Source organism: Euprymna scolopes, chromosome 38, assembly GCF_053919585.1.
Source record: "Euprymna scolopes isolate OS-2025 chromosome 38, ASM5391958v1, whole genome shotgun sequence".
Classification (NCBI taxonomy): domain Eukaryota; kingdom Metazoa; phylum Mollusca; class Cephalopoda; order Sepiida; family Sepiolidae; genus Euprymna; species Euprymna scolopes.
The window spans coordinates 25,184,432-25,212,155 of NC_136519.1; the positions used below are offsets into that span (position 1 = coordinate 25,184,432).

General features: G+C 35.3%; 1 protein-coding gene across 1 annotated transcript in view; it reads left to right on the forward strand.

The window, feature by feature from the left end:
- Positions 1-1,118: 1,118 nt before the first annotated feature.
- Positions 1,119-27,724, forward strand: part of LOC145263099 (dephospho-CoA kinase domain-containing protein-like) — a 41,204-nt gene continuing 14,598 nt past the window's right edge. The window contains exon 1 of the mRNA XM_080120025.1: positions 1,119-1,607. Coding sequence (XP_079976151.1) covers positions 1,496-1,607 — 112 coding nt within the window. The 5' untranslated portion in view covers positions 1,119-1,495. The remainder of the gene's footprint in view (positions 1,608-27,724) is intronic.

Genomic DNA, 27,724 nt, shown 5'->3' on the forward strand with positions numbered 1-27,724 from the left:
GCTTTCCAGTTACAAGCCAGGACACGCATCACCGACAGCAGGATGACCGGCCTACCCTAACCTTCTCCATCATCCAAAAGATAAGTTACATTTTACGAACATTCATTCCTTGTCAATTCATACATACCTACAAACATTTTACGAACATTCATCGCCTTCGTTAAATCACATTCCATCCTACGAACACTTTGCCTCTCCTAATACAAATTGTTGGTAGTAAATAAAATCGGTTCTCAACCTTCAATATTCGTCTGTCTTTAATTATATGGAGTCAGAATCTACACACTTCCAACGTTGTTCATTTCATACATTCTTGGTTGTGGCCTCCATAGCATCCTTCCCCTCTGCCTAACCCTTTTATAAATACCGAGGCCATAAGTGACAAAGCAAATCAGTTCCTTCACTTTTTTTCTCTCATGCCTGTATCCCCCACTCTTTTTTTTATTATGTTTTCCGATCACTATTTTTTATTTAATAATTGAAAAGTTTTTCAGTCTTATTTTAATGAGGAAATATTTAAATTAGTTTGTTTTGTTTTTTTAAAGAATTATTGAAAATTCATTTTCCCTCCATTTTTTTTTTTTTTTTTTTAAGAATTGTTGAAAACACTTTTTAAAATCTTTTAAAACTATTTTGGGAATATTATGCATTGGGATACGTTTTTTTATGATGTTTGAAATTTTGTTATTTTGATTTCAATACTTTTTTTTATATACTTTCATAAATATATATTATATAAATTCAACTAAAAAACCTTTTAAAAAATATTTTTATAATTTCATAAACATATTTCTTATGAAATAAAAACTTACATTTTTAAGTTTTTATTAAAACAGCAACTAAAGACTAACTGCGTTATTTATATCTGTATAATTTTGTTGATATTTATTGTATATTTTCCAATAATGTTCTTGTCTTATACTTTATTTTATGTCAATAAATCACTTCACAATAGAAATACTGAAGAACAATGAAAGTGTAGGAACTGATTGACCTTGTCACCGCTTCCGGTAGCAGCCACGCCGGAAGTTAGGAAGTACGTAGTCTGACTGTAACAAAACTTTTTTTTAAAAAACAAATAATAATAATCTGTACGTCACGTAGAAACAAAAAACTATGACATCATAATAGCCATTTAAAATTATTAAATGTCACCTTGAGATAGTTAAAATTTTGGTTTTAGAGCAATCCTTTTTTTATTTAAAATATAATAATATACAGTGGATATTTTTAACCGTCCGACTACATTAAAATTTACGAATAATATTTATTTAAAAAATTTTTTTAAAAAAAGTACCTCATTATAATCTCCGTGTTTCGTGTTTCGAAAATAAGACCCGGTCAAATAATAAATAGGGTGCATATTTCCTATGAACACCGGTTGACAACTATGCGTTTCTCTTTTTGATTCTTGTGATTGGCTTCTTTGACTTGAAACAGCAAACAGGCCAAACTTTTTTTTTTCATTTCAGTTTAAGACAACGAAACATTAAAAATGTTTTTAGTTGGCTTAACTGGTGGAATCGGATCCGGGAAAACTACCGTATCTGACATGTTCCGGAGTTTGAAATGTCCCATCATTGATGCCGACGAAATCGCCCGGGAAGGTTAGTTTTGATCGCTAGTCACTTTGATCCTCCGAGAAAATTAAGAAACGAAACACTTGATCCTTGTTTTTTTTTTTTTTTTTTTTTTTTTAAACTTAATCATAATTATTACTAAACTTCTTTTAAAAACTTTTTTTTTCAGTAAACAAAAATATCTCATTTCTTTTCTTTTTTTTTTAGTTTGTGCAACGACACGTGACCTACCTTTTTTTAGCAACCCCCAACCCCGACCTCTAAAAATGTTTGTTTTAATTTTCTTAAAGAATATTTTCTATTCGGTTTCCAATAAATTGACTGAACATTAAATTCTCAGATTCTACGTACACATTTGAAAAACTGATATATATATTTTTTTTTTTTTTTTTTAATGGGAAATGTTTTGTTTAAATGTAAAATGGTCCCCTGACCGAAATTCCGAAAAGACGTTTGTGAAACTAACTGTGACTTCTAAGAACACCGATCTAAATTTGTGGAGGAGGTACGTTGTGAAACTTAAAGAGAAACGATTTTTTTCTTTTTAATTTAAATTTTACAAAACTGAAGTAGTAATTTTTCTGAAAAATGTAGTTATTTACTTGAATAAGTGACATTTTGGAGAGAGAGAAGGTCGCGTATCGGGTCACCCAAAATGTTATTAATTTACTGTACTTGATACTTGCCCCTTAAAAATATTGGTTTAAATTCTTGAATTTTTATCTTTTATCCAATTTTCTATTTTGATCCATGTTTTTTGTATTGTATCAATGTCATTGTTGTGAAATTATGACCTTGTCTCAAAGCTGTTCCCCCCTCCTCTCGTTCTCCTTCTTTCACCCTCTCTCTTTCTCTCTCTCTCTCTCTGTACAGTTCTAACTAAATATAACGATTGAAAGTATAATTTATTATTTATCTTTGATATTGCTTGATTTTTTTTTTTTTTAAATTGTGTCCAAATTTTTATTTAGTACTAATGTATTTTAGTTACCACCACTATTGCAATTTTACTTTTTTTTTTTTTTTTTTTTTTATATAGCGATTGCTTGAAGCGTGAACACACTGGAAAAAAAAAAAAAAAAAAGTAAAATATATATATATTAAGAGCGGCGGGAAGATCCGTTTGCATATGCCTTCAACGTAAAAATGATCGGTACTAGTGCACTTATTGATCCGTGCTGAAATAATAACGTTATTATTCAAAAAGCCATTCTTAACATGGGGAGGGTGTTTTGTACCTATTCTATACTTTAACCTTACAATTTGAATTAAAAAACATATCATTAAACTTGAAAATACGATTTAAAAAATAGCTCGGATCAGTAACTGCACTAGCACCAAATTATCCATTTCCGTTCATTCAAGCGTTTTAGGACAGTTAACCAACCTGTTTTTGTTGCTATGAGAGAAAAATTCTGTGCGTCTTTTTTTTTTTTTTTTTTTTTTGAGGGGGGGGGGTAAGCGATTACATGTGAATTTACAACCTTTCCACTCTATGGTTAGTGATTTAAAAAAAAAAAAAAAAACATTAAAAATTAACTGCTCTAAGAAGTTAGAATGACTCTAGAGATGGAAGATAATTTTTAGTTTAATTTTCTATACAAAACTGGGTATTATTATACAAACACCGTGACAGCGAATTAGTAAAATCTTTTACGTAGTATTCTGTTACGTTTCGGTGTGCTGAACACGAATCTGAAAACTGGGTTAGGGTTAGGGTTTGGGTACATTTTTTTCTACTAATTCGCTGTCACGGTATTTGTATAAATTTACCCAAAACTGATCCCCCCCCCCATTATAAATTCTAAAAGAATTTTTTTTCTGCCAAGTTGTCCGAATATAATCGCTTAAAGAAAAACAAATTAGAATCTCATTTATGAGGGAGAAGGGTTCACTGAGACGGAAATTAATTGGTAATGATTTTAATGGCAAATGGATACTATATTTATTTCGGTTCTCATGTAGGAGCCGTTGTGAGAAATTAATCTCACAAACTCAATACTCCCTGGCAAAGGCAAAATAATTCCACAAATTACAAAACCATACCTTTTTTAAACTCAAATTTTATTCAGTTATAACACCAAAGAAAGGTTATTGGTCCTGGTACAATCCTTGCAAAACGGTGGATCAGTTTTGCCTCCCGAATAGGAAGCCAGTAGTTAACTCCTTCTGTTGGAGTGGTAGTTCGGGTTTCCTTCGAAACGGTCCATGATAATTGATGGTGTTCTCAGCAAGAGTTCTGGTGCCTTTAATTAGGCATAAATCGAGTTCTTGGGACCATAATTGAATTGAGAAAAGTTCAAACATTTAGGTGATATAAACACAATGAAAATGTTCAAACGATGCCATCCTCTAATTAGGATATCTTCGGCACAATATAAAGGTGTCTCTGCTTGTAGAGATTTCAAGTCCTTTTTTTCACCAAACATTTAGGTGATATAACATGAAGAAATTGTGGCGGCTCCATTCGATGAGGCATTCTTCTTGGAGCCGACCTTTTGGTGAGTCTTTCTTGCCGGGTGTTTTATCATAGATTGAAAACAAAATGGATGTTTACAAAAAAGGCGCCCAGTAATTATCTTGGCCCATACAAATAAACCAATCACCGGCTGCCTACAACAATGGAACATGGCATGTAACTGGAATTTCTCACACCGTCTCCCTGAACTACTTTTGCTTTTTCTCGCTCACATGCCCCAATCCCGAATTTGTATCAGCGGGCCGATGTCAGTAAAGTTTGTTTTTTTTTTTCTTTTTTTTTTCTACCAAAACAGGCATTAACAATGCTATATATTTTTTTTTCTTTTTTTTTTTTTTTCTTTCTTTGTGAGCACTTCCACAGTGGAACTCGTGACCCTTTTGTCTCCCAATTTTTAATCTAAAATTTTAATCACGTGATTACAGTGTAGCGTGAATAAAATAAACCATTCATTCAAATGCCGCTTGTTATGGATTTAGCTGAATACGATATTAAGTCGCTTTATTGGTATTTATGCACTTATGTTACCAGGCTGGCGGGTGTTTTGTAACTAATCTGTACTTTCACCTAACAATTTAATGAACAAAAAGATATTGTAAAACTTGAATTTTTATCCTTTTAGAAAGACAGCAATAAATGTAATCATGTTCGTAGTAGCTAAAAATTTGTAAAAAAAATTATTGACAGTCTGTTCAACAGAACTTGCTTGCTAAGACTTCAGACCATGATGTAATTTTTCAGTGCAAAGGCCTGAATCTATATTTACGACGGCTACGGTGGAGGACAGACAAAGTAATCATTAGGAATAACAACGGAGTCTGACTGAGTTCATTTTGTTGAAATGGATTATGAGAGTAGGAATATAAGGAGTAAGGGAGTTAGTGGAAGGTATTAATTTACAAATTTATGTTAATCTTTTTTTCCTTTTTGAAATGTATGCTATTTCATTCATCTTTTAAAGATTAAAGAGAAAAAAAAATGCGCCAAAACTGCCTTCTCTGGCTCTAGAGACATTTTTGTTTTTCTTTACTTTTATTTTACTAGAATTATAGGTCCATAATTCTAGTACATATGAGCTAAACCTTTGTTCGAGGGAAGCCCAGCCATTGGCTAATAAAAACGTAACTCTCGGGGTGGGAATAATAATGAATAAATGCATGATTAGTTCGCTAACTAAACACCGTGTCTATATATAAAACCACTAGGTAACATGAATTGGATGCATGTTAGCCTGACGATTCCCTACGGAGATGAAACATAAAATATTCTGTGAAGCTTAATGCCATATATTTTCATAACTTACTATGATATAATTATGGAAATCTCTCTAGCCAAGACATGAAGCCACTTGATGTAAAAAGCTAAAAAGAAGAATGAAAGATGGTCATTGCAAAGACGGGAGATGCCTAAGTCTTGAAAAGACTAAGCCTATAGGTAGGAGGAAAACAGTCATTAAGAAAGTTTTACAATCCCGTTGTCTTGGAAAGTAACTAGAATAGGAAGCTGTATTACAATGAGATATTAAAACAACAAATTGACCAGTGAGCCAAACGAGCTGGAACAAAGGAAGAAGGGAATAGATCATAAAATTCTGAAGAACACATGCCATAATAGTATTTATAGAAAAGAGTAGCAACATTACATTTGTTAGAATCTAAAATAAAAGACTTTCAGGTTTGGATTTCTGATCATGGTATCTGCTGTATTTGTTGAGAATTTATTATGTACTATTAATGCAATATTTTTTTTTTTTTTTTTTTTTTTAAAGTAGATAAAATCTTTGATATTTTGAACTGAGACAAATTTTGCAAGGTAAATCTTGCATTTATAAAAACTAGCAGGACCTATGAAAGAGTCCACCATGGAATTTTCGCGTCTAATATATCGATGTTGGCATTCTGTGAATGTTCAGCTTAAATGGAGACGCCCTGATATTATTGTAGCTCTTTAGTTAAAATTGCAGAAGCATTTATCTAAGCTAACATGGATGCCCGGCATTGCCCAGACATTAAAATACACTTAAATATGATATTTTAATTTATGCAGATTTGATAAATATTATAAAGTCAATTTTCTATCGATTCTTATATATTATAAAGTTGAGATTTAAAAAAAAAATATATATATATATATATATCCATATGACTTGGGTGCATCAGCTTGAATTAAAACCAAAAGTTAAGAAGAAAAAAAATATATATATAAACTTGAGTTCCTTCACATATAATCAAAACCGAAACCAATAGTTATGAAGAATTCTTTGTAAAATTATTTATTACAAGAAATGGAAGGTCATAACAATTAAATGGCAGTCACTCTAAAGAAAAAAGATGTAAGCGTGACACACAAAATAACACACACGCTATCGTGTTAATATATAGATTTGTCAGTGACAAATACACAAAATTTCTATTGCTATAAGATTATTAAACGATTTATTATATGATAGCAAAGCACATATTTAGGAGCTTTGATAATAATAGCACGGTACCCTTTCAGTACAGGAACGATAAATTTGTCGTCCTAAAGAAAACAACACTACAGCTTTATTTTAAAACTTTTATTGAAAAAAATCAATTCAGGTAACTTGATTATGTAGTAAAGCTGACATCTATTCAATGTAACCGCCTTCAGCCTCAGTACGGGCTCAGAACTGTGAGCATGCCTTTTCCACAAACGCCGGCAGGAGCTCTGCGTATACTCGGTGGATGGCAATGATCAGGCTGGCTTCGGTGTTGTAGGAGGTCATGTTGGTGATGTTTTCGACATGACAAATGAAGTAGTCCAGTGGGTTCAGGTCAGAGGAGGTTGGTTGGTTATTTTTGTTTTACGGCATATCAACCCTTTTCAGGTTATTTAATGCCAAATCCCAAGATTTTGAAGAAAAATTTTTTAATAGAATATATTTGTTGCTTTCAAGTCGGCTTCTATTTAACCCATAGTTGGGACCCTAACAGGTACTACCACTCCGAGTCAGAGTGGACCTGCGAGCAATGGCAATTAAAGGGTGGCTCCACACTCCCCAAAGCCCGCAAGCTGGGGCCTCACCACTGAATATAGTTTATAAGGTCATATCCAGGACCATCAAAGAGGGAGAGGGGGCAGTAAGAGAAGGGTACAAAGTCGTAGCACTCCTTTTGAAGCAAAGTCTGGTTCTCTTTGGATTTATGGGCCAGCGCCGGGTCCTGCCACCACACTCGGTGGCAACCTGATTGCACCAGGGGATTACCATATTTTTCAGCTCATCCAGGTACACTTTGGTGTTGACTTTCAAGCCGACTTCAAAGATGTGAGGTGGCATGATGTGGCCCTCACTTGAAACCACATCAAAAATCATAACCGTGGCCAGAAACTTTTTCATCACCCTGGGCATGTCCTTATTATTTGTGGCAATCCAGCGATGCATTTTGAAGCTGCTTATAATGATCCTGTTGTCATAACTTGGATCGATAAAGAGCAAGAGTTGTACAGCGGCGCATCTCCGATCTTGCTCGTTGAACATTGTGTCACTGTCAGACATGATAGAAGAATGCTATTGCTCTTGGGATTTGTATACAACTGGCTAACTAGCAGATGGTTTGCAACAAAAAGAAAAACTGTTTTCAGCAAACGGAAATGGAATCATGTCATCTTCTTTTCTAGGGCGACAATTTTATCGTTCCACCCTGTAATATATATGTAAATATAACTGCTTTTTTTATTTTATTTTTTTCTTAATAAAAAATGCTTACCAAAAAATAATAGAACTTTTTTTTTTTTTTTTTTTTTTCCTCAGTGTCGACCAAAATCTGTCCTTTTGATTCTTTTTTCAGCCCCAAAAATCTTTTTTCTTGGTCCAAATATTTTAATTACTAGCAGAACCCATGGAAATTCCAGGGTAGTTGAAAATTTTTGAAACGTATTATAAATAAAATGAATAAAATAAAACAAACAACGACGAATTTAAAACAATTTTTTAGCAAATTCTTTTTTAACCTTTTTAAAGCTAAAAACAAATTGATTTAAAAAATTTAGATTTTTTTTATGAAAGTCAGTACAACACTTTTTTTTCTGAATAATTTTTTTATATAAATTACAACGAAAGTCACCTTTTTAAAAAAATTTAAAAAAGAAATTATCATAAAAAAACTTAGTCTCCTCTCAATATGACCCTTTTTTAAATTCTAAAATAAAATAGCTCTTTTGAAACCGTAAACAGATACCCATGTTTTTGGAAATTTTTGGAGAGGAAATGGTTTTAATGATTTTTAACTGATAGTGACTATAAGGGGAGGTAATTCATTTCTCATTCATGTTTGCGATGATTTTTTTTTTTTTTTCTTGTGACACTAGACGTACAGACAAGTAAATTAATATTTAGATTATTTATTACAATGGAATAACAATACACAGACCTGAATTTAAATTTTAATTTAAACAAAAGTGTCCCAAATCCAACCCTTCAAAAGACAAACTCTTTGGTACTGTGTTATAACAAAAGTATGCCACAATCATGTTGACACACCGGTTCTCGCCAGATCACCGAAGTTAAGCAACGTTGAGCCTGGCCATTACCAGATATGTGACTATTTGGGAAGGCTAGGCACTGTATGTACCTTCTTGGAAGGTTGGGCGTGGGGCCAGCACCCTCACCCTGTAAAAAGAACTCTTCGCTACAAAAACATATACAAAAGTTGTAAATGGCCTATGCCCCTCCAGTGTGTGTGAGTGATAGACAGACACAGACAGACAGAATGAGATATATATATATATATATATATATATATATATATATATAATAAAAGCATCCAAAAGACTGAATATGGAATGAGGTACGAGGGTAGAAAAAAAAATGTATATGATAATGACAAAGAATGAATCGTGGGAAGATGGTCTATGATAACACCTACTACAGAAACTGCCACTAACGATGAAGATAATAGCTGATTACCAAGTTCAGGTAAAATACTTTTAATCTCTCAAATGTCGTTCCTGATGATACAGTTCGAAGCTTAATTTTTGAGAGAAGATGCAACAGATTATCAGTTAAAGAAAAGCTTGCATACATGCATGATTAAATAATCAATATATATTAGTGGCCTGGCAAGGCCACAGGGGAAACAACCAAGCAAAAAAAAAACCTTAAGTAAAATTCGTCCCAAAGCAGCAGAACTAAAGCAGGCCTGCCATGACACTATATATACAAATGTAGGCAAATTTGGGCATATTTTATTGGTTTGAAAAAATTGGTTCTTTATCAATTGTCATAAAATTTTAACTATAGAATAGTATTATCTTCAAAAAGCCTGCAAATTTTCATGTAGTTTTATCCCATAGAACCAAAGATATGAGCATTTCAATATTCAATTTGGCTATGCATATAGATATATTTATATAATATATATATATATAAATATATATCCATAAATATACCACCCTTTTTTGGCAATTTTATAAGTTCGAAATTTCAGCGACTATTGGTCAGAATTTAACAAATGAAGGCCCGTTGGAAAGCTAATGACCTGAATGGTGTAGTGGGCTATGTGACATTTACCCTTAAGGTCACACATTAAGGGTATCATCCATCATTCAGAGCCTATTTTTGGCACATTTTTACAGCCATAAACTTTTTCAATCATAGTCATTTGTTTTCCTAGTTTTGCATATGAATTACAAAATATCTGATATTTCCTCAAAAGCTTTGGCCTTGATGGAGGGAAGACTTAAACTTGCTATGGTTTCAAATGATCTGAAATAACAGCGAGTGGAAAACTTGATTTCAAATATTTCTCATATGTTATATCTCCCGTATTTGGTTTTCATACATTAACTAATGTTTGGTGTATAAGGATTATTTGATACTGGAGATATTCATAATCATACTCTATTTCCAAAAGACGAGAGATGTAATATGAGAAAAATTTGGAATCAAGTCTCCCTTTGCTGTTATTTCAGATCATTTGAAACCATAGCACGTTTTAGTCTTATCTCCAAGGCCAGAGCTTTTGGGGAAATATATATATATATATATATATATATATATATATAGATATATATATAATCTACATGGTGAAACGATAAATTTGTCACACGAAAGAAAACAACACTACGACTTTATTTTAAAACATTTATTGAAAAAAAACAATTCAGGTAACTTGATTATGTAGTAGAGCTGATATCTATTCAATCACCACCTCGATACTGAACTGGAAGCATGCCTTTTCCACAAGTGTTGGTAGAAGCTCGGCAGATGGCGACGATCAGGCTGGCTTTGGTGTTGTGGGAGGTCACGTTGGTGATGTTCTTGACGTATGACCAAACAAAGTAGTCCAGCTGGTTTAGGTCGGAACGGAGAGGAGTGCCAGTGAGAGGAGGATACACAGTTGTAGCACTCCTTCTGAAGCCAAGCCTAGGCCTCTTTGGACTTGTGGGCTGGTGCTGAGTCCTGCTGCCACACCCAGGGTTTGCCAGTGGCCACATGATTGCACCAGGGGATCACCACACCTTTCAGCACATTCAGGTACACTTTGATGTTGACTTTCAAGGCGACTTCAAAGATGTGAGGTGGCATGATGTGGCCCTCACTTGTAACTATACCAAAGACCATAACCATGGCCGGAAATTTTGTTGGACTGTGCCCTCAAGCGTTGAATGGTCCAAATTTGCATTTTGAAGGTGTTGGCAATGGTCCTGTTGTCATAACTTGGATCGGTAGAGAGCATAAGTTGTACAGCAGCACATCTCCAATCTCATTTGTCCAACATTGTGTCACTTTCAGACATGATAGAAGGCTCCTATCGCTTTTGGGATTTGTACAACTGGCTAACTAATAGATGGTCTGCAACAACAAAAAAAACTGGTTTTAATCAAATGGAAATGGAATCATGTCTTTTTAGGGCGACAATTTTATTGTTCCACTATATATATATATATATATATATATATATATAAGTATGCTGCCATCTAAAATTAATTTTTTTAAACATCTACAGCATAATTCAGGTCACAAAATGTTAATCTTAAAAGATGGAAGGGAATGGCTGTAGATTGGTCATGGTGGAGGAAAGCAATTTATAAATCCTTCTTGAAAAGGATACATGGAACACCAGGAAAAGATCAACAAGTCATGGACAGAACATGATGTCTTCAGCACCAGATGGAAATAGTAACAGCTCGCACGTCAAGCTTACAATTTGGTAATCATGCTATGTGCCATTTTGATATACCGAAGCCTTCCAAAGGATGAACCTTTAAAGATGGGACCAACATCAGCGTGCAAAGTATTTTGGGGGGGAACTTTCTCAGGAATACATAAAGAAGATTCCTTGGACTGGCTCAAAAGGGAAGCCCTCCACCACGATCAGAAAAGGGTCATAATGGCGACTCAAGACCAGGGACTGATGACCAATGCATTCAAGAAAATGGCAAATATCAGTAATGACAATAAATGCAGGTTCTGTCATACAGAATTGGAAAGTGTTGATCATCTGATATCGAGTTGCAAGGTTCTACTAGGGGACGGCTACTATACAGCGAGATATGATGGAGTATGTAAGTACCTCCACTGGACCATCTGTAAAAAACTAAACATCCAGTGTAGCAGAAAGTCCTGGGAATATCAACCTGATGTAAATGACTTATAAACCATACATTATGACCATGTAATCCCTACAGCCACCTACCTTGAAAATGCTGCTGTTAAACCTGATATAGTTATATGGAATAAGTCAGAGAGTTGCAACCTTGGTTGAAGTGAGTGTCCCTAATGAGGTCTGAACAGAGCTGAAAGGGAGAAACAGACCAAATACCAAGGTCTCATGTATGATATGAAAAGAAACTGGAATCTTAGAGAGATATCAATCATACCAGTTATTATAGGTGCCACAGGGCTTATGAAGAAGAACCTGAAGTCCTACCTAACTAATATTCCTGGTGAACCAAGTGTAAAAGTGATCCAGACAATTGCACTTAAGGGAACAACGAGGATACTAAAAAGAACTCTCGGTTGGTTTCAATAAAAAGCAGAACAACGTTGACAGCTGGTTTGGCTGCCCCATAGCAGTGTTACAGTCTTCAAAGGAAGAAATTTTTTTTTAAAAAGTGAATCACAAATCAGAGACAAGAAGTACTGTATTGTACCTAAGCAACATTCACCTTAGGCGGGATGAACCGGCTTCCTCCAAAAAAGGAAGTTTCATGGGAATATCAAATTCACAAGCAGTCTCTAGTTGCTTGTATATCCCTATCAGGGTGCAGTTCTTACAGGGAGATATCAATGTTCTCCTATATACAGCATTTGGTATTCCCAAATGGTCATGGCTAGGCTCAACGTTGCTTAACGAGACCCAATGTGCCAACGTAATTGTGTCCATAGAGCTATAGACGTGTGTGTTGAAGACATTTTGTCTATTGTGGGGTTGCTTCCTAGCTGACTATGGTAACTTTCAAGTCCAATGTAAACAAATTTTTGCTGAGCTGTCTTCTTAAATGATCAAATTCTACCCAATTTCCCAATACTGGTAGAACATTACATTTTCACGTGATTAGTGATATTTATTGGAGGTGTTTCCACCAGCATTTTTTAATTTTCAATTTTTGAACGTTTTTTTTTTGTTTATTTTTCAAACTCTAGACTTTATACGGCATTTGTTTCTTAGAAAAAAAAACTCTTTAAAATAAGTTAAAACATAAACTTATTCAGATAGGTAGAATAGTAACTTAGCTTGCCTTTGGTAACAGTTATTGGTCCCCCGACAAAAGGAGGGTGGACCTGTAAATTCACCTTGTCTGTTTATCTGTTCGCACTTTTCTCAATAACTACGCCTTGGAATTTTTTTTAATTTTGCACAAACATTAAACATGATATGAGTAAAAAAGGTAATGGAACAGATTTTCTGGGGAAACTTCGGTTGCCCCCCCCCCCCCCTATGTGTGCCTTTCGGGTTAATATGGCTAAAATTGACACTTAATGTGCTTATTAAAAAAATTGATGCCTTGGATTTTTATAAAACTTTCTGAAATTTTGTTTGTCTATACTTCGTGATAACTCTTGGGTGTGCCCCTGGGTTTTTCTTTTCTTTTTTTTTTTTTTTAGGGCTAATAAAAACACTTAATTTTTGGGACTATTTTACCACATTTGTCCAAAATTTTCTGTGTATGTCTCTTTAGTAGTTTTGCATGGTGTTGAACTCAAATTTAAATATGTTGAGGCCTTGGGGACTTTTGGGGCTAAAATTGGGGCAAATGATGGACTTAGTTATTTTTTTTTTTTGCTTGGTTCAGAACTCAAACTTACGTTAAGGCCTAAAACTGCACCGTTTGTTCATTTTCACCAGGATTTGATGTCCTCTGGGGACTTTTGGGGCTAAATGGGGGCGGGGGACTGAACTTGGTCGGTTTTTTTTTTTTTTTTTTTTTTTTTTTTTTTTTTTCGGGGGGGGGGGGGTTATGCCTCATTCATTGTGCACTCACGGGGGACCAAGCATGCTTCACTTGTTGATTGCGTATTTATCTTTTCAACCCCTTTTTTTATGTTGGCTATTCTAATAAATGCATAAAAATTCCAAACTTTTCATGAAAAACAGATTATAAATGATTATAAATAAATAGTAAGTAAATGTCCACAATGAATTCAATAAGATTTGAATTCAATATAACTGATCTCATAGTCCACGATAGTATCCAATGGGCTAATTATGTACAAACATCCTCTTGTAAACTAAGAATATTTAAAAAAAAAAAAAAGGAACACTGGTTATTTTCACCCAAAAAAAAGCATATTACCACTTGTAACGTAAAGGGTTACTATTTGGTCCCATGTCTAACAGGGGACTGTAGGGAGTTGGGCAACAAGATGTCTTGTTCACATTACATTTAAACGTCTGCATGTTAGTACAGTCATGGAGGGAATTCCAAAGTCTAACAGTCCAAGGGAGGAAACTTAGAATAGAAGGCTTTCAGGTATCTAGGGACCTCAACAGTGAATAGGTGGGATTTTGCTAGTGATAGAATTTAAAAAATTTTTCTTTTATTTGTATTATTTTATGTAATAAATCTCGCCTGTCTGTTTAAATGTATGTATGTACGTACGTATGTCTGCCTAAAACTTTTGACAGGCAACAGTTTTACGAGATCGGTATCATATGAATGGTTATAGTTATTTGTTTTGTATAGTGACATAGAATCTTATCATGTTAAATAAAAAAAAAGTCAGTTTTCTGCAGTGCCATTTATGAAATTTAGCTATATTGACCTTAATGTAAATAAGTTTTAATTGCACACACATTATCTCCATTATAGTAACTAGTAATAATATACTCGTTCTAGTTATACATTTTTACTAGCATATATAATGTCAGTGATGAGTTTGCTAATGATAAGCTGATTGTGACAATTCCTTGTTGATGGATGTTATTAAAGGAGAATCGTCTCCTCATGAGAATAGAACAGATACACGACACTATGCTTCCCCTCCCTCCACCGAATAAAAAAAGCAATAAGATGGTTTCATAACCACAGATCAAGTACTGTACTATTCAAAAGAGGAATGTAATTCTTTGGGAGATGGTTTTTGTGACAAACGAACATAAAACAAAACAAGTGGTGAAGATCAAAGTGTAGTATCTGTTCTTCAGATGCTGCACTTCATTTTCTTGTTCTCTTTCAGTGGAGGAGAAATCCTTCACGACTGAGACAATTTTTATTTTTTTACCTTTTCTCCATGTTAAAAAATGACCCTGGTGTCTAACTCTGTCCCGTGGGGAGGCATAGTAAATAGGTACTCTCCCCCCATCCAAAAGATGCAGTAATGCTTGGCAAGATGCTCTCCTGACAACAGGATAGATATTATACTACCCTTCCTCTGAATTGAATATTGAAAGAAAGTATAATTAATAGAAGTAATAATAATGGTTCGACTTCAGACGGATACCAAATCTCCATTATAGTAAGGATATTTCAGTTAGGTAGCCGCCATTACCTCCAAATCTTTATTTCTTATCTCAAACTAGTTTGGTGGATTTTTTATTTTTTTTATTTATTTATTTTTTTTTTTATTTTTTTTTTTTTTTTAGTAGTATTGTATTGCACTTAATTGTTTCTTATTAAGCTGTAATTACTGGCCAATTTACTTGTGCTGTTAGTCACATACTAGCAACCAGGAAAGGCAAATTAATATGGCCGACGTCCAAGTCTAAAGAGAATCTACTTAGCACATTCATATAAGTTGTTTTGTTGTTCGTCTCATTTCAAGTTAATATCAACAATTTTTTCGTCTCATTTCAAGTTAATATCAACAATTTTTTTTTTTTTTTTAATAATAAACTGGTAAGAAAACCTGACGTTGCTCAGGATTTAATGAGGAGCACTACTATATTCTTTTTCACTATGTTCATAGCATGCTTTCTTTTTTTTTTCTTTTTTTTTTCTTTTTTTTTCTTTTTTTTTTTTTTTCTTTTTTTTATATTGCCCTCCTATCTGCTTTGCCTCCTCATATATACTAGCCTGGCATTGTAGGTGTACTGAGCAAAAAAAAAAAGTTGTAGTAGACAGGCAGGTTCGAACCCGTGACATGAAGGCAGAAAAGACAGTTGAAGTGTGTGTAAGGGTGTTGGTTGAGCAAAAGGGGGGGGGGATTGCGAGCGCCAAAAAAAAAAAATAGTAGTAAGCAAGTTCGAACCCATAACGTTCTAGAGAAAAAGGAGGTGAAAAAAACCAAACGGTCTTATTGATGCACCCACTGCGATTGTGATGTCACGGGCGGTCGAAATAATGTTTTATAATGTGTTTTATATGTGACATTGACGCAAGTTTTGAATGACTTGCAAATATGTCAGCAAAAAAAAAAAAAAACAATTTTTCGATATCTGCTGTCCAAAAGGTCGAGCTTCAAAACGATACCAATCTTGTGAAAATCCATCGCCTCTGTCAAAAGTTTTAGGCAGACATACAAACATACATACATACATACATTTAAACAGACAGGTCAGATTTATATAATAGACTAGCGGGGGTACCCGGCGTTGCCCGGGTGTTTACAGGTGTGTGTGTGGGGGAGTGATAAAATCTAACAAAGCGAAGTAATAAGCCTGTTTAAATATTTAAAAAAAAAAAAAAAAAAAAAAAGCAATGTTAAAACTAATAAAAAAAATCGGGAAAACAAAAAAAAAACAATAAAAAACGGCAAATGTGATGGAAAAAAACAATTAAAAAAATGAACATGATGCAATACGAACGGTCCTGCGTTGCCCGGGTGTTTTTAAAAAAAAAAAAAAAAAAAAAAGTCTTGGAAAGAGATAGGCTTGAACCCGAATCCTTGAGGCGAAAGCGGAAAAAAAAAAAAAGACCCTGATAATTTACCTAAAAAGTGAATTGACAGGTGCATAAATTTAATGAGGTCAAACATCAATCCTGCAGTTAAGTTTGGCTGCGAGGCAGTTTTTTTGGTTTTGTTTCCCCAAGATAGGTTGGAGGGAAAACCAACTTCCCATAAAAAATGGGTGTCCAAATGAAAGCAATTGTCTGATATGACGGTTTTCCTTGTATTGGAGAGTAGATAATGCAGTGGATGTGTTATCAACAGCTCCAGTAACTCTCGCTTCTCCTTTTTTGTCCCTCATTTCTAATGAGTGATGTTTCTGACAAAGGGTGAAGAAAAAGCTGCTTCCCAGGTTGGTAGTACTTCGTGAACAGTAGTCTGAGATGTCGGAAATTTTCTGTCTCTATGTCTATCCTTGCGGCCATGTCACTAGTAAGGGTGCTGGAGGTAAACGTTTTCATCTGGGCTGACGTTAACCGCCTGATAGTCAGGGACCCGAACCTTGGAATAACCACTAAGGAGGCTGTCCTATCAGTAGGTGCAAAGTACTGGGGCTGCTGTATTGCCATTTGGTGAATGGATTCTGGACCATGCAGTAGTCTCTAGTGGGGCCTCTCGATGCCATACTAGTGGGTAATTGTTACGGCTTTACCTTATCATGTGCTACAAAAAAAAAAAAAAATTTCCTGTCTTTCCTCTCTTACTTTCCCTCTCTGTTCTGCTCTAACCGAGTATGCTGACCTGTTCCACAAACCCCAAAATCCTCAACATGAAATATCTCAAAAAAAAAAAACACAAATAAACTTAGAACCCCATCCTCCTACGTAGACCCCTACTACCATATCTCCTTCTCCAACATCAGGGGTCTACATTCTAACCTTCCAGAGGTTGAAACCCAATTACAGGAGACGAAACCTGACATATTCTTTCTAAGCGAAACTGGAATAGGGCCGACCACCTCCCTAGATGAGTTCATAATTAAAGGATACTCTAACCTAACATCTAAATCTGACCCCCAAGATCGCCACGGGCATGGAATATGTGCCTACATTAAAGATGGCTTCCCATGTGGCAGGGATATCTCCAGAGAAGACTCTAATCTACCTTATATGTGCTTCCGGGTTGCACTTGCTTACACCACCGCATTTATATTTGCCCTCTATCGCCCCCACAACAGTGGAGTTACTGTCTTTAAGAGTATATCAGAAAAAATTGACCACATCCTGTCTGCTCATCCCTCAGCTAACATTCACATTTTCGGTGACTTCAATGTCCATAATGTGGAACGGCTGACCCACTCAAATAAGACTGATGAGGAGGGGAGGTTCTGTCATGATTTTGCCATTGCCTATGACCTCGCTCAGATTGTCTGCGAGCCCACCCGTGTGCCCGATAGTACCGGTCAGTTCGCAAGCCTCCTAGACCTTTTTCTATCTACTTCCCCTGAGCTATGCTCATGTTCCGTTCTATCTCCTCTGGGATCCTCCGACCACTGCGTCATATCAGTTAAGATAAAAATGAAATATAATAAATCTACAGACGTACCTCTCCACCGTACTGTATACCGATACTCTATGGCGGACTGGGATAGCTTCCGTACGTTACTTGTAGGCATAGACCGATTCATACCATCCAAAAAATCCCAAGAAAACCTAACAGCCAGCCATGGTTCTCCCCCGAATGTGCTGCTGCCATCGCACACAGAAATCATTTTTTCCATGGCTACCAACGTAATAGATGCACTGAAACTAAAGCTGCTTTCAGAACTGCCAGCAACCACTGTAAAAGAGTAATAAAAAATGCAAGAGAACTATATGTGCAATCCGTTAAGTCCAAAGTAGCTGAGCAGTGGCTTGGTTCCCACCAGTTCTGGCAAATAGCAAATAGGATCTTGAACAGAAACGTGCGCTCTATCCCAACCATTATCAATGGACCAGAGGTCATCTCGACAGCATCCGACAAGGCCAAACTATTTGCCAAAAACTTTGCGGCAAAGTCTACCCTGTGTGACGAAGGCCATCAACTCCCCATATTCCCTCCTATAACAGACAACACGCTATGCAACATACAAATATCTGTGCGTGAGGTCGCCAAGCTAATCAAGAACAAAGCAAAGCAACTGGTCCCGACAGTATTCCAATTATAGTGTTAAAAAAATTACAACCAGAACTTGCCCCCATACTTTCCAAACTGTTTAGGCGCTGCCTTAAGGAGAAGTGCTTTCCAACACCCTGGAAAAGCTCATCAGTATGCCCTGTATTTAAGAATTCAGGTGATAAGTCATCCCCCTCTCAGTAGAGACCAATAAGTCTCCTGTGTGTCATGAGTAAGTTGCTGGAATCCACAATAAATAGAGAAGTAGTCAACCACCTCAGCAGAAATAACCTTCTTAGCGACACACAATATGGTTTCCGCTCTGCTAGATCTACAGCAGATGTGCTAATGGTTATATCTCATAAGATTAGTGAATCTCTCGACAAAAGTTTCATTTCTAGGGTAATTGCTCTCGACATATCAAAGGCCTTCGATAAGGTTTGGCATAAAGGCCTACTACACAAGATTTCCAGCTACGGTATAACTGGAAATGTTTTCTCTATCATTAAGTCATTTCTCTCAGATAGACTCATAAGAGTAGTTGTTGATGGGCAGAAATCAGAGGCCCACAGTATTAATGCTGGAGTCCCTCAAGGGTCCATACTGGGCCCAACTCTCTTCCTGATCTACATCAATGATCTCCCAAAACACATACTAAAATCTTTCGTTGACATCTATGCTGATGACACGACTATCTATGGCAACACATCAAAGGCCGTAAATGATGATGTTCCCTCTGATCTCGAGCGCGTGGTACAGTGGGGAAAGAGGTGGCTGGTTACCTTTAATGCATCTAAGACCAAGCTCCTATCTCTACATCATAAACGCTCTGATCCCCATCTGGCATCAATTGAAATGGATGGCTCTCGTCTAAGGGAGGCCCCAGGATTTGATAAGCTCCTGGGTTTGACCTTTACACCTGATCTTAAATGGAACACATACATCAAGTCTGTGGCCAAGGTCACTGGGAAAATGGTGGGATCCTTCTACCGCTCCAGAAGATATCTCACTAATGATGTAATTCTCTATCTATATAAGAGCCAAGTACGTCCAAAGATGGAGTACTGCTGCCACATCTGGGCGGGGGCTGCGAAAAACAGGCTATCCTGCCTTGACAGAGTACAAAATAGACTCCGTGGCTTGGTGGGGGATGCCCTTTTCTCTACCCTACAACCTCTTTCTCACAGAAGAGACGTAGCGAGCCTATCATTGTTCTGTTGTTATTTCCATGGCAGGTGCTCATCTGAGCTCCATTCTCTGGTCCCCCCCTCGCCAATCTTTCTCAAAAAAACACCCGACTAGCTGAAACCACCGTCAATAATTTTCCCCACTCCCTATCTGTGCCTAAATCAAAACGTAGATACCATGAACAAAGCTTCTTTCTTAGAACTGCACGCCTGTGGAACTCTAATTCCGCTTGCCTGTTTCCCTCCCGACTTCAATCTGGATGTCTTCAAGTTCAACAAACAAATTCCTGATAAACCGCCCTCCCCCCTCAAGTAATGACACCTTACCAATTCCCCAATACTATTGCTACACTATCCCTTTGATTACTGTACACACAATAACCCTTATCCCTGAGTGGCCATTAGGCCTTGATAAGTGGTGAACTCCATATATAAAAAAAAAAAAAATTCATAAAAACTGACTTGGTTTCTGGACGTCCTGGCACAAAAGCTGAGAACACATCTCGTTTCAATTAGTTTCTCTTGATTTATACTAAAAAGCCAAACAAATGCGCGAAATAACGCACTTTTTATAAAAGTCGATCAAAATAAATCTAGACACGATGTGCATTTGCAAATCGTACATATTATCATCTAGGGGGTATATGAACAGTTCTAAGACATAGTAACCCCCCCCCTCTGAGAATCCCGGTGAGAAAAGCCTTTGCTGAACATAGTCGATTGATATGCAAAATACAAAAATGGTGTAACAACGCCCTCTTCCATGTTAAGAAAGATTTTCTAAATAATAGTACTCTTCAGAAAACCATTCTTAATATGTAAAGGGGGGGGGAGTTAAAACTATTCTGTGCCTTTCCTTTATCAAAGAATGTTTATAGTTTTTATTATAAAGATTTGGTCAGCTAATAGATTGATTTGATAAACCAAGATAACAGTAATACTACTACTAACAATAATGGCAAATGTGTAGATTTGCACCTTAAACTAAATACGCATCCCCTGCCAAAAAACTGGAATTTCGGAAAACTTTCTGAATTAGTATCATTTATACATTTGGTTAATTCATACTATTTGTATTACTCAGACTACTGTTGTCGTCTTGAGTGTTATTTGCACATTTCAGTTGATGTTCAAGGTGGGTCTTGTTGAACTCTGGAAATATTTCTGTCGAATCTGCACAGAATGTCAAACGAACCCCTTTACTAAGTAATTTGTAATCTTATTTTGAGGATAGAATCTTCAATCTCTAGAATAGTGTAACTTACAAATGAATTTTACCAAGTATTTTATCCACTGTGTCACGGGTCCTTGCAGACAATTCTAGTAAGAATTTTGGGAGTCTTAAACATATTTTTGCTCTTAGCAGTACAATCTTATTAATATCACCATTTATTACTACAAATTTCTCTCTCTCATATCTATATAAAATCTGTTATTTATACACAATCCACTCATTCCTGCTAAAAAAAAGACCTTCCAGAATGTTTTGCATCCCAAGAACCCTTTACGGTAAAACACTTTCTTTTGGATTGTGATCTCACACATATCCTGCAGAATTATTACAATGTCAACAATATGGAAGAACTATTTAAAAAAAAAAAAAATAATAATAATAAATTCTAACAAAATACTAACATTTCTGAAAAAAGTAAATTCATACAAAAGAATATAATCATAACTCGATCCAACTTTATTTAAAAAAAAATAAATAAAATACACACACACATCACCTAATGATCGAAAAAAGGCCAACTTTATTTACTGAATAAATTAAAATATCTAACCATGACAAAAAAAAAATTTTAAATTACAGAACTCTTCATCAAATAACTAAAAAGAAAAAAAAAAAAAGTTGATATGCCGTAAAAGCAAACCAAATCTATTATGATTGGCTACCATATTGTGTTAAATTCCATACTAGGTCTGTTTAGATGCTTTTCGCTCAATATATGGGCTGCTTCTTTGAATCATTTTACTCTTCGCCATTCTTTTCTTTATATGCTTTAATACACGGAGACCATCTGTGAATTTAATATCCCCTTGATACTTCTACATTCAGAGGAAGCCGGTTCAACCTGGCTAAGGTGAAGGCCATACAACCAACCAACCTACCTATAATTCTTTACTTCGTCCCATGCGGGATGATTCTCTTTTCTCTCCATATATAGTCAGCCATAACCAACTATTTGGCACAACGTTTTGTCAATATAACAGCTGATCTTCCTCAGGTTTAATGGTCCTGGATATGACCTTAAACTATATCCAGTGGTGAGGCCCAAGCTTGAGGGCTTTGGGGAGTGTTTGTTAATTGCCATTGCTCCCAGGTCCACTCTGACCCGGAGTGGTAGTACCTGTTAGGGTCCCAACTATGGGTTAAATAGAAACCGACTTAAAAACAACAAATATATTCTATTAAAAAATTTTTCTTCAAAATCTTTGAATTCGGCATTAAATAACCCGAAAAGGTTGATATGCCGTAAAACGAAAACAACCAACCAACCAATCCTCAGGTTTATCTTTTTGAACTTAGGAATCTTGGGAATCTTTTGGTTGAATTCAGAGAATCTTAGACGCTTGTCGCTCAACATATGGGCTGCTTCTTTGAATTATCTTACTCTTTACCATTCTTCTCTCTATATGATTTAATACATGTAGCTAGAGACCACCTATGAATTTTATATCCCCTTGACACTTCTACCTTCAGAGGAAACTGGTTCAACTTACCTACGGTGAATGCCATCCATCCAACCAACCAACCAACCTATAATTCTTTACTTTGTCCCATGCGGGAAGATTGATTTTCTTTTCTCTCCATATGTGGTCAGCCATAACCAACTATTTGGCATAATGTTTTGGTCAGTATAACAGCTGACCTTCTTGTGGGACTTGATAATCTTTCGGTTAAACTCTGAATCTGCACAAAACTTTTTAACAAAACCTTTTATTTAATCGATGGAGGTAGCATGTTCTCGTTCCATCAGCCATGATTGGGCAGAAGTCTTAAGTAATTCACAATTGTATTCTTCGTATTGTCTACACTGAACATTGAACTTTCAACTTTCAGAAGAGTGCTGCTTAGAACTGAATTTTACCTAGTACTTTATCCGTTACGCCATGGGTCTTTGAAGAAGGTCTGAGGTTACATTGTGCAAATAACACTCAAGATAAGAACAGTACTCAGAATAATGAAAATAATAAGAATTAGGATGTTGTAATAGTCATTCATAATAATGTTCTTGTATTTGACAAAGATATTAATAAAGTAATGGCCGTAATTTTAATCGCAATGAGTCAGCTCTAAATGAGTCCGCCACATCCCACAGCAAGATGGTTTTTAATTGGAAGCCATGTTTAATTTAAGAGTTTCCGATGGGTTGCTATTCTGTACAAGTCCTAGATATAAAGAATTTTCAGTGGGTGGTGGTTCTGTAGAGGTTCTGAACTTTATAATTTTGCAAGCAAAGAGCAAAAGATCCTTCTCGTGTTGACCCGAAAAAATTATGTGCAATATGTATATATCTTTTTTTGTGTAGCTATTTCCTAAAAGGAAAACTATTCTCTTGTTTTGGAAAACACATTTGATGGAGTATTATTGCCACATCTGGGCAGGAGCTGCTAGGAAGGACTTATCCTGCCTTGACAGAGTTCAAAATAGACTTTGTAGCCTAGTGGGGGATGCCCTTTTCTCTTCCCTGCAACATCTTTCTCGCAGAAGAGACGTTGCAAGCCTGTCTTTTTTATCGTTATTTTCATGACAAGTGCTCGTCTGAGCTCCAATCTATGGTCCTCCCCCTCGCCAAACATTCACGAGAAACACTCGTCTAGCTGAAAACACTATTAATAATTTCCCCCACTCTTTATCTGTACCTAAACCTAAAGGTAGATTCCATGAACAAAGCTTCTTTCTTAGAACTGCACACCTGCTTTCCAGCTGGTCGTCTTCAAGTCCAACGTAAATAAGTTTTTGATGAGCCGCTCCCCTTAAGTAATCCAATTTTATAATTCTAACGATTACTATGATAATGTCCTTTTGACCACTGTACACTCTTTAATCCTTATCCTCGAGTGGCCTCCGAGCCTTGATAAGTGGTGATCCCTTTGTAAAAAAAACAAAAAACAAATGGTTATTTAAAATTTTTACTTAACAGTTGTATTTTATAAGTAAGAGAAGGAAATTAGTATTTAATAATAAAAAACGGTCCTCTCGTTACGACGACCGGTTCTACGCATGCGTCAGATGACGTCATGACCTGATTTACTTTAAATAGTTGAAAAACTGACTAAATTTCATATACGTCGCGTTAGCTCAGCTGGTTAGCGCGTTGTTCGTTATCTAAACGTTTTGGGTTCGAATCGTGGTGTGAGACGTCTTTTTTTTTCTATTTTTTTTTTCGATTTTTAAAATTTTAATATTGAACCAGTGTTATTTAAGCCATTTTTCACGTAATGTTCGTTTTTTTTTTTTTTTTACTTCGGTTATCCACCCTCGACCACACACCCAAAAACACCCAGGTACCCACTGATTTTTTTAAATTTTAATATCGAAACAGGCTTATTTAAACCACTTTTCACGTGTTCGTTTTTGTTTTCTTTTTTGTTTTTTCGACTTTTACATTTAACATCATTCGTTTGCTATACGTTAGTTTTTTTTTTTTTTTTGTGTTTTTTTTTTCGCTGTTTTGATCCCCCCCCCCTCCGCTTAGGTTTTAACGTTCGTTTTTATGTTTTCTTCGCTTATAACAAACAAACCTGGTCATTGACCTCATTTGCTGAATAGCTATTGCTTACGTCGTCGTTGTAACGCTCTACGACTTCCGTGCGGGCACCTGTCAATTTGGTTCTTACTTAAATAAATTCAAACATTTTTCAGTAACTCAATCTGGCTGGGCGAACGGTTCATGTTTTTTTTTTCACATTTTATTTTCAAACTTCGCCTCAGGGCTTCAGGTTCAATCCTCCCCCCCCCCCCCCAAGAGCACACACACCTCCAAACACTCGGGCAACGCCGGGTACCCCCGCTAGTTATGAATAAAAACCGTTCTTAACATGGGGAAGGAAGGGACGGTATGTCTTTAACTTTTTTGCCTGGCAAACTTTCTAGCATTTTTTTTTTTTTTTTTTTTCAAACTGGTTGCATAACCTGCTATATTTTAGCCTTCAAATACATTTTTAACCTAGACTCATATATAAATTAAAATTGCAAAGATAAATCTTTATATTAGAACCTATAAAAAAAACTCCATATACTAGATAGAGCAATAAAAAAAAATTGATGACTAAAATAAAAATTGAATAAATTACAGTATTAATCAATTAAAAATTTAAACAAGGAATTATAATTATAATTCATAAATGTCTTTTTTGAAATTTTTTATGAATTAATAAATATTGTAATTTACTCAATTTTTATTTTCTATTTTTTAAACTTTTTTTTTTCTTAATTGTCGTGTGTGTTAATATATGAATAAAAAATAATTCTCCAATGGCGTAGATTTTAACAAGATTCGAAATCAGAACCACAGTGGCTGAAGTATGGCACCCTGACCACTTAACGATGCAAAGTTGCTAGTGGAAGAAAGTGTTATCATTTAGCTTGTTTTTGCGATATCAACAAATGAAAATGAAATCCAAAAAGCTGTGTAAATTTTTTTAACTTGTTTGAAGAGTTGCCTCCCCTTGTCTGTTTTCTGATGCGGTTTCCTGTTTTCTTTTATTTAATTCATAATTAACTATCATAAGTTTTTTTGTTTTTTTTTTCTTCCTTTGAAGATTGTAATGCTGGGTATGGGGCAGCCAAACCAGCTCTCAACATTGCCCCGCTTTTTATTGAAACCAACTGAGACCTTTTTAGTATCCTCGCAGTTCCCTTAAGTAAAATTGTCTGGATGTCTTTTGCACTTGGTTCACCAGGAATATTAGTTAGGTAGGACTTCAGGTTCTTCTTCATAAGCCCTGTGGCACCTATATTAACTGGTATGATTGATATCTCCTTAAGATTCCAGTTTCTTTTCATATACATGGGACCTTGGTATTTGGTCTGTTTCTCTCTTTCAGCTCTGTTCAGATCGCCATCATTAGGAACACTCACTTCAATAAAGGTTGCAACTCTCTCTGACTTATTCCATATAACTATGTCGGGTTTGACAGCAGCATTTTCAAGGTAGGTGGCTGTAGGGATTACATGGTTGTAATGTATGGTATATAAATCATTTTCAACTGTTCGTTCAGGTTGAGGTTCCCAGGACTTGCTGCTACACTGGTCCAGTGGAGGTACTTGCATACTTCATCATGTCTCGCTGTATAGAAGCCGTCCCCTAGAAGAACTTTGCAACTTGATATCAGATGACCAGCACTTTCCAATTCTGTATGGCAGAACCTGCATTTATTGTCATTACTGATACCTGCCATTTTTTTTAATGCATTGGTCATCAATCCCTGGTCTTGAGCAGCCATTATGACCCTTTCCTGATCGTGGTGAAGGGCTCCCCTTTTGAGCCAGTCCAAGGAATCTTTATCTATGTATTCCTGAGAAAGTTCCCCCCCAAAATACTTTGCACGCTGATGTTGGTCCCATTCTTTAAGGTTCATCTGTTGAAAGGTCTCTGTATGTTTCTGCCGGCTCTTTCTTGCTATTTCTGTGGCACACTTGTTTGTTGTTTCGTCCTCATCTGAGAGACGGCTCTGACCAAAATGTTTAGCCAGCTGGGTGACTGATGTTCGTATACTATTGAGAGGGTGTCATTCTGGGAGCTTCTCGGATACTGACCGGTGCTCACAATAATTGCTCTATGTTGATGATTGATCTCTGAGAGTCCCAGACCTCCTTCTCCTCTGGGCAAATACAGCCTTGGTAAACACTGATTTCTATATAATTATTAAATAGTTATTATATATTATAGTTATTAATTATAGCAATACACATGGCTGTTAAAACGCTTTGGATAATCAGATTTCAAGGGGTTTCTGCTTAAATAGTTATATTTTAAAAACCAAAGCACTTTAAGTCTTCAAAATACCACTGTTTTGTTCAGAAATGAATATACTTTCAAATGAATTAGTAAATAATATACATTATATATTTTTAGAGTTTTAAGCAAATAAAGTGATAAAAAATGTGAACATCATAAAACGGCATTTTCGGTAAGATTTTGTAACGACCACCCAACCCCACCCACTAATTTATCAACATTCGTACCATATTTCTGTGAAGAATTTTTTAATGAAATTTGGAAATTAGCCAAAAGAGATGTCATTTTTAATTTCGAGTGTCTGAAATTCATTTAACCACTCGTTTTTTGGGGGGTTTTTTGTGTGTTAAAAAAAGATTTAAAAATGATGAGTATTGAAAATTTTGAAAAATTTTCTTTGGACACTCACTATTAAATAAAAAAATCTTTTTACTATGTTTATTCGTTAAAAAGATGATTGGACAGTGTTTTCTCTAGTGGTACGTAGTAATTTAAAAACATAATATCCGAAAAAAATCGTTATGAATTTGAATCAAGACTTCTGTAGTATTAATGATAGCAGCAGCGATAACATGGCGTAAACAGACATTTTGTTTTTGTTGTTTATTTTTATTCCAAATCGATTTTTTTTTATTTTTTTTTTTTTTTTTTTTAATTGAAAATTTGGTTATAAAAAAAAATTTCTTGCATGTTTAGTTAGAGCTATTTTGTTATCAACCATACACCAATTTTTAAAAATTGGGTAGTAGTAAATTTTAAAATATTTTAACAAGTGAAAATGTGAAATATGATTGTTTTGGTTCACGTGTACGAACGGTAACACACTTCTAATTTTCGTCCCTTAAAAAATGTTTCCGGTGAATTATTAAACTAATCTACCCGATTATTAAAAAATAAAATAAATAATCAATATTTAAATATTTGTAGGAGGTGCTCAGTTAAAAAATAACAACGGTAGGAAAAGACATGAAATGTAATTAAAAATCAAAATAACATTAATTCAAAATTTTTAACAATTTGTCAGCTTTAGCAAAAACTTGATGCTTGGAAAAATATCAAGTATTTAAATTCTATTTAAATATAAAAAAAATATTTAAATAGAATTTAAATACTTGATATTT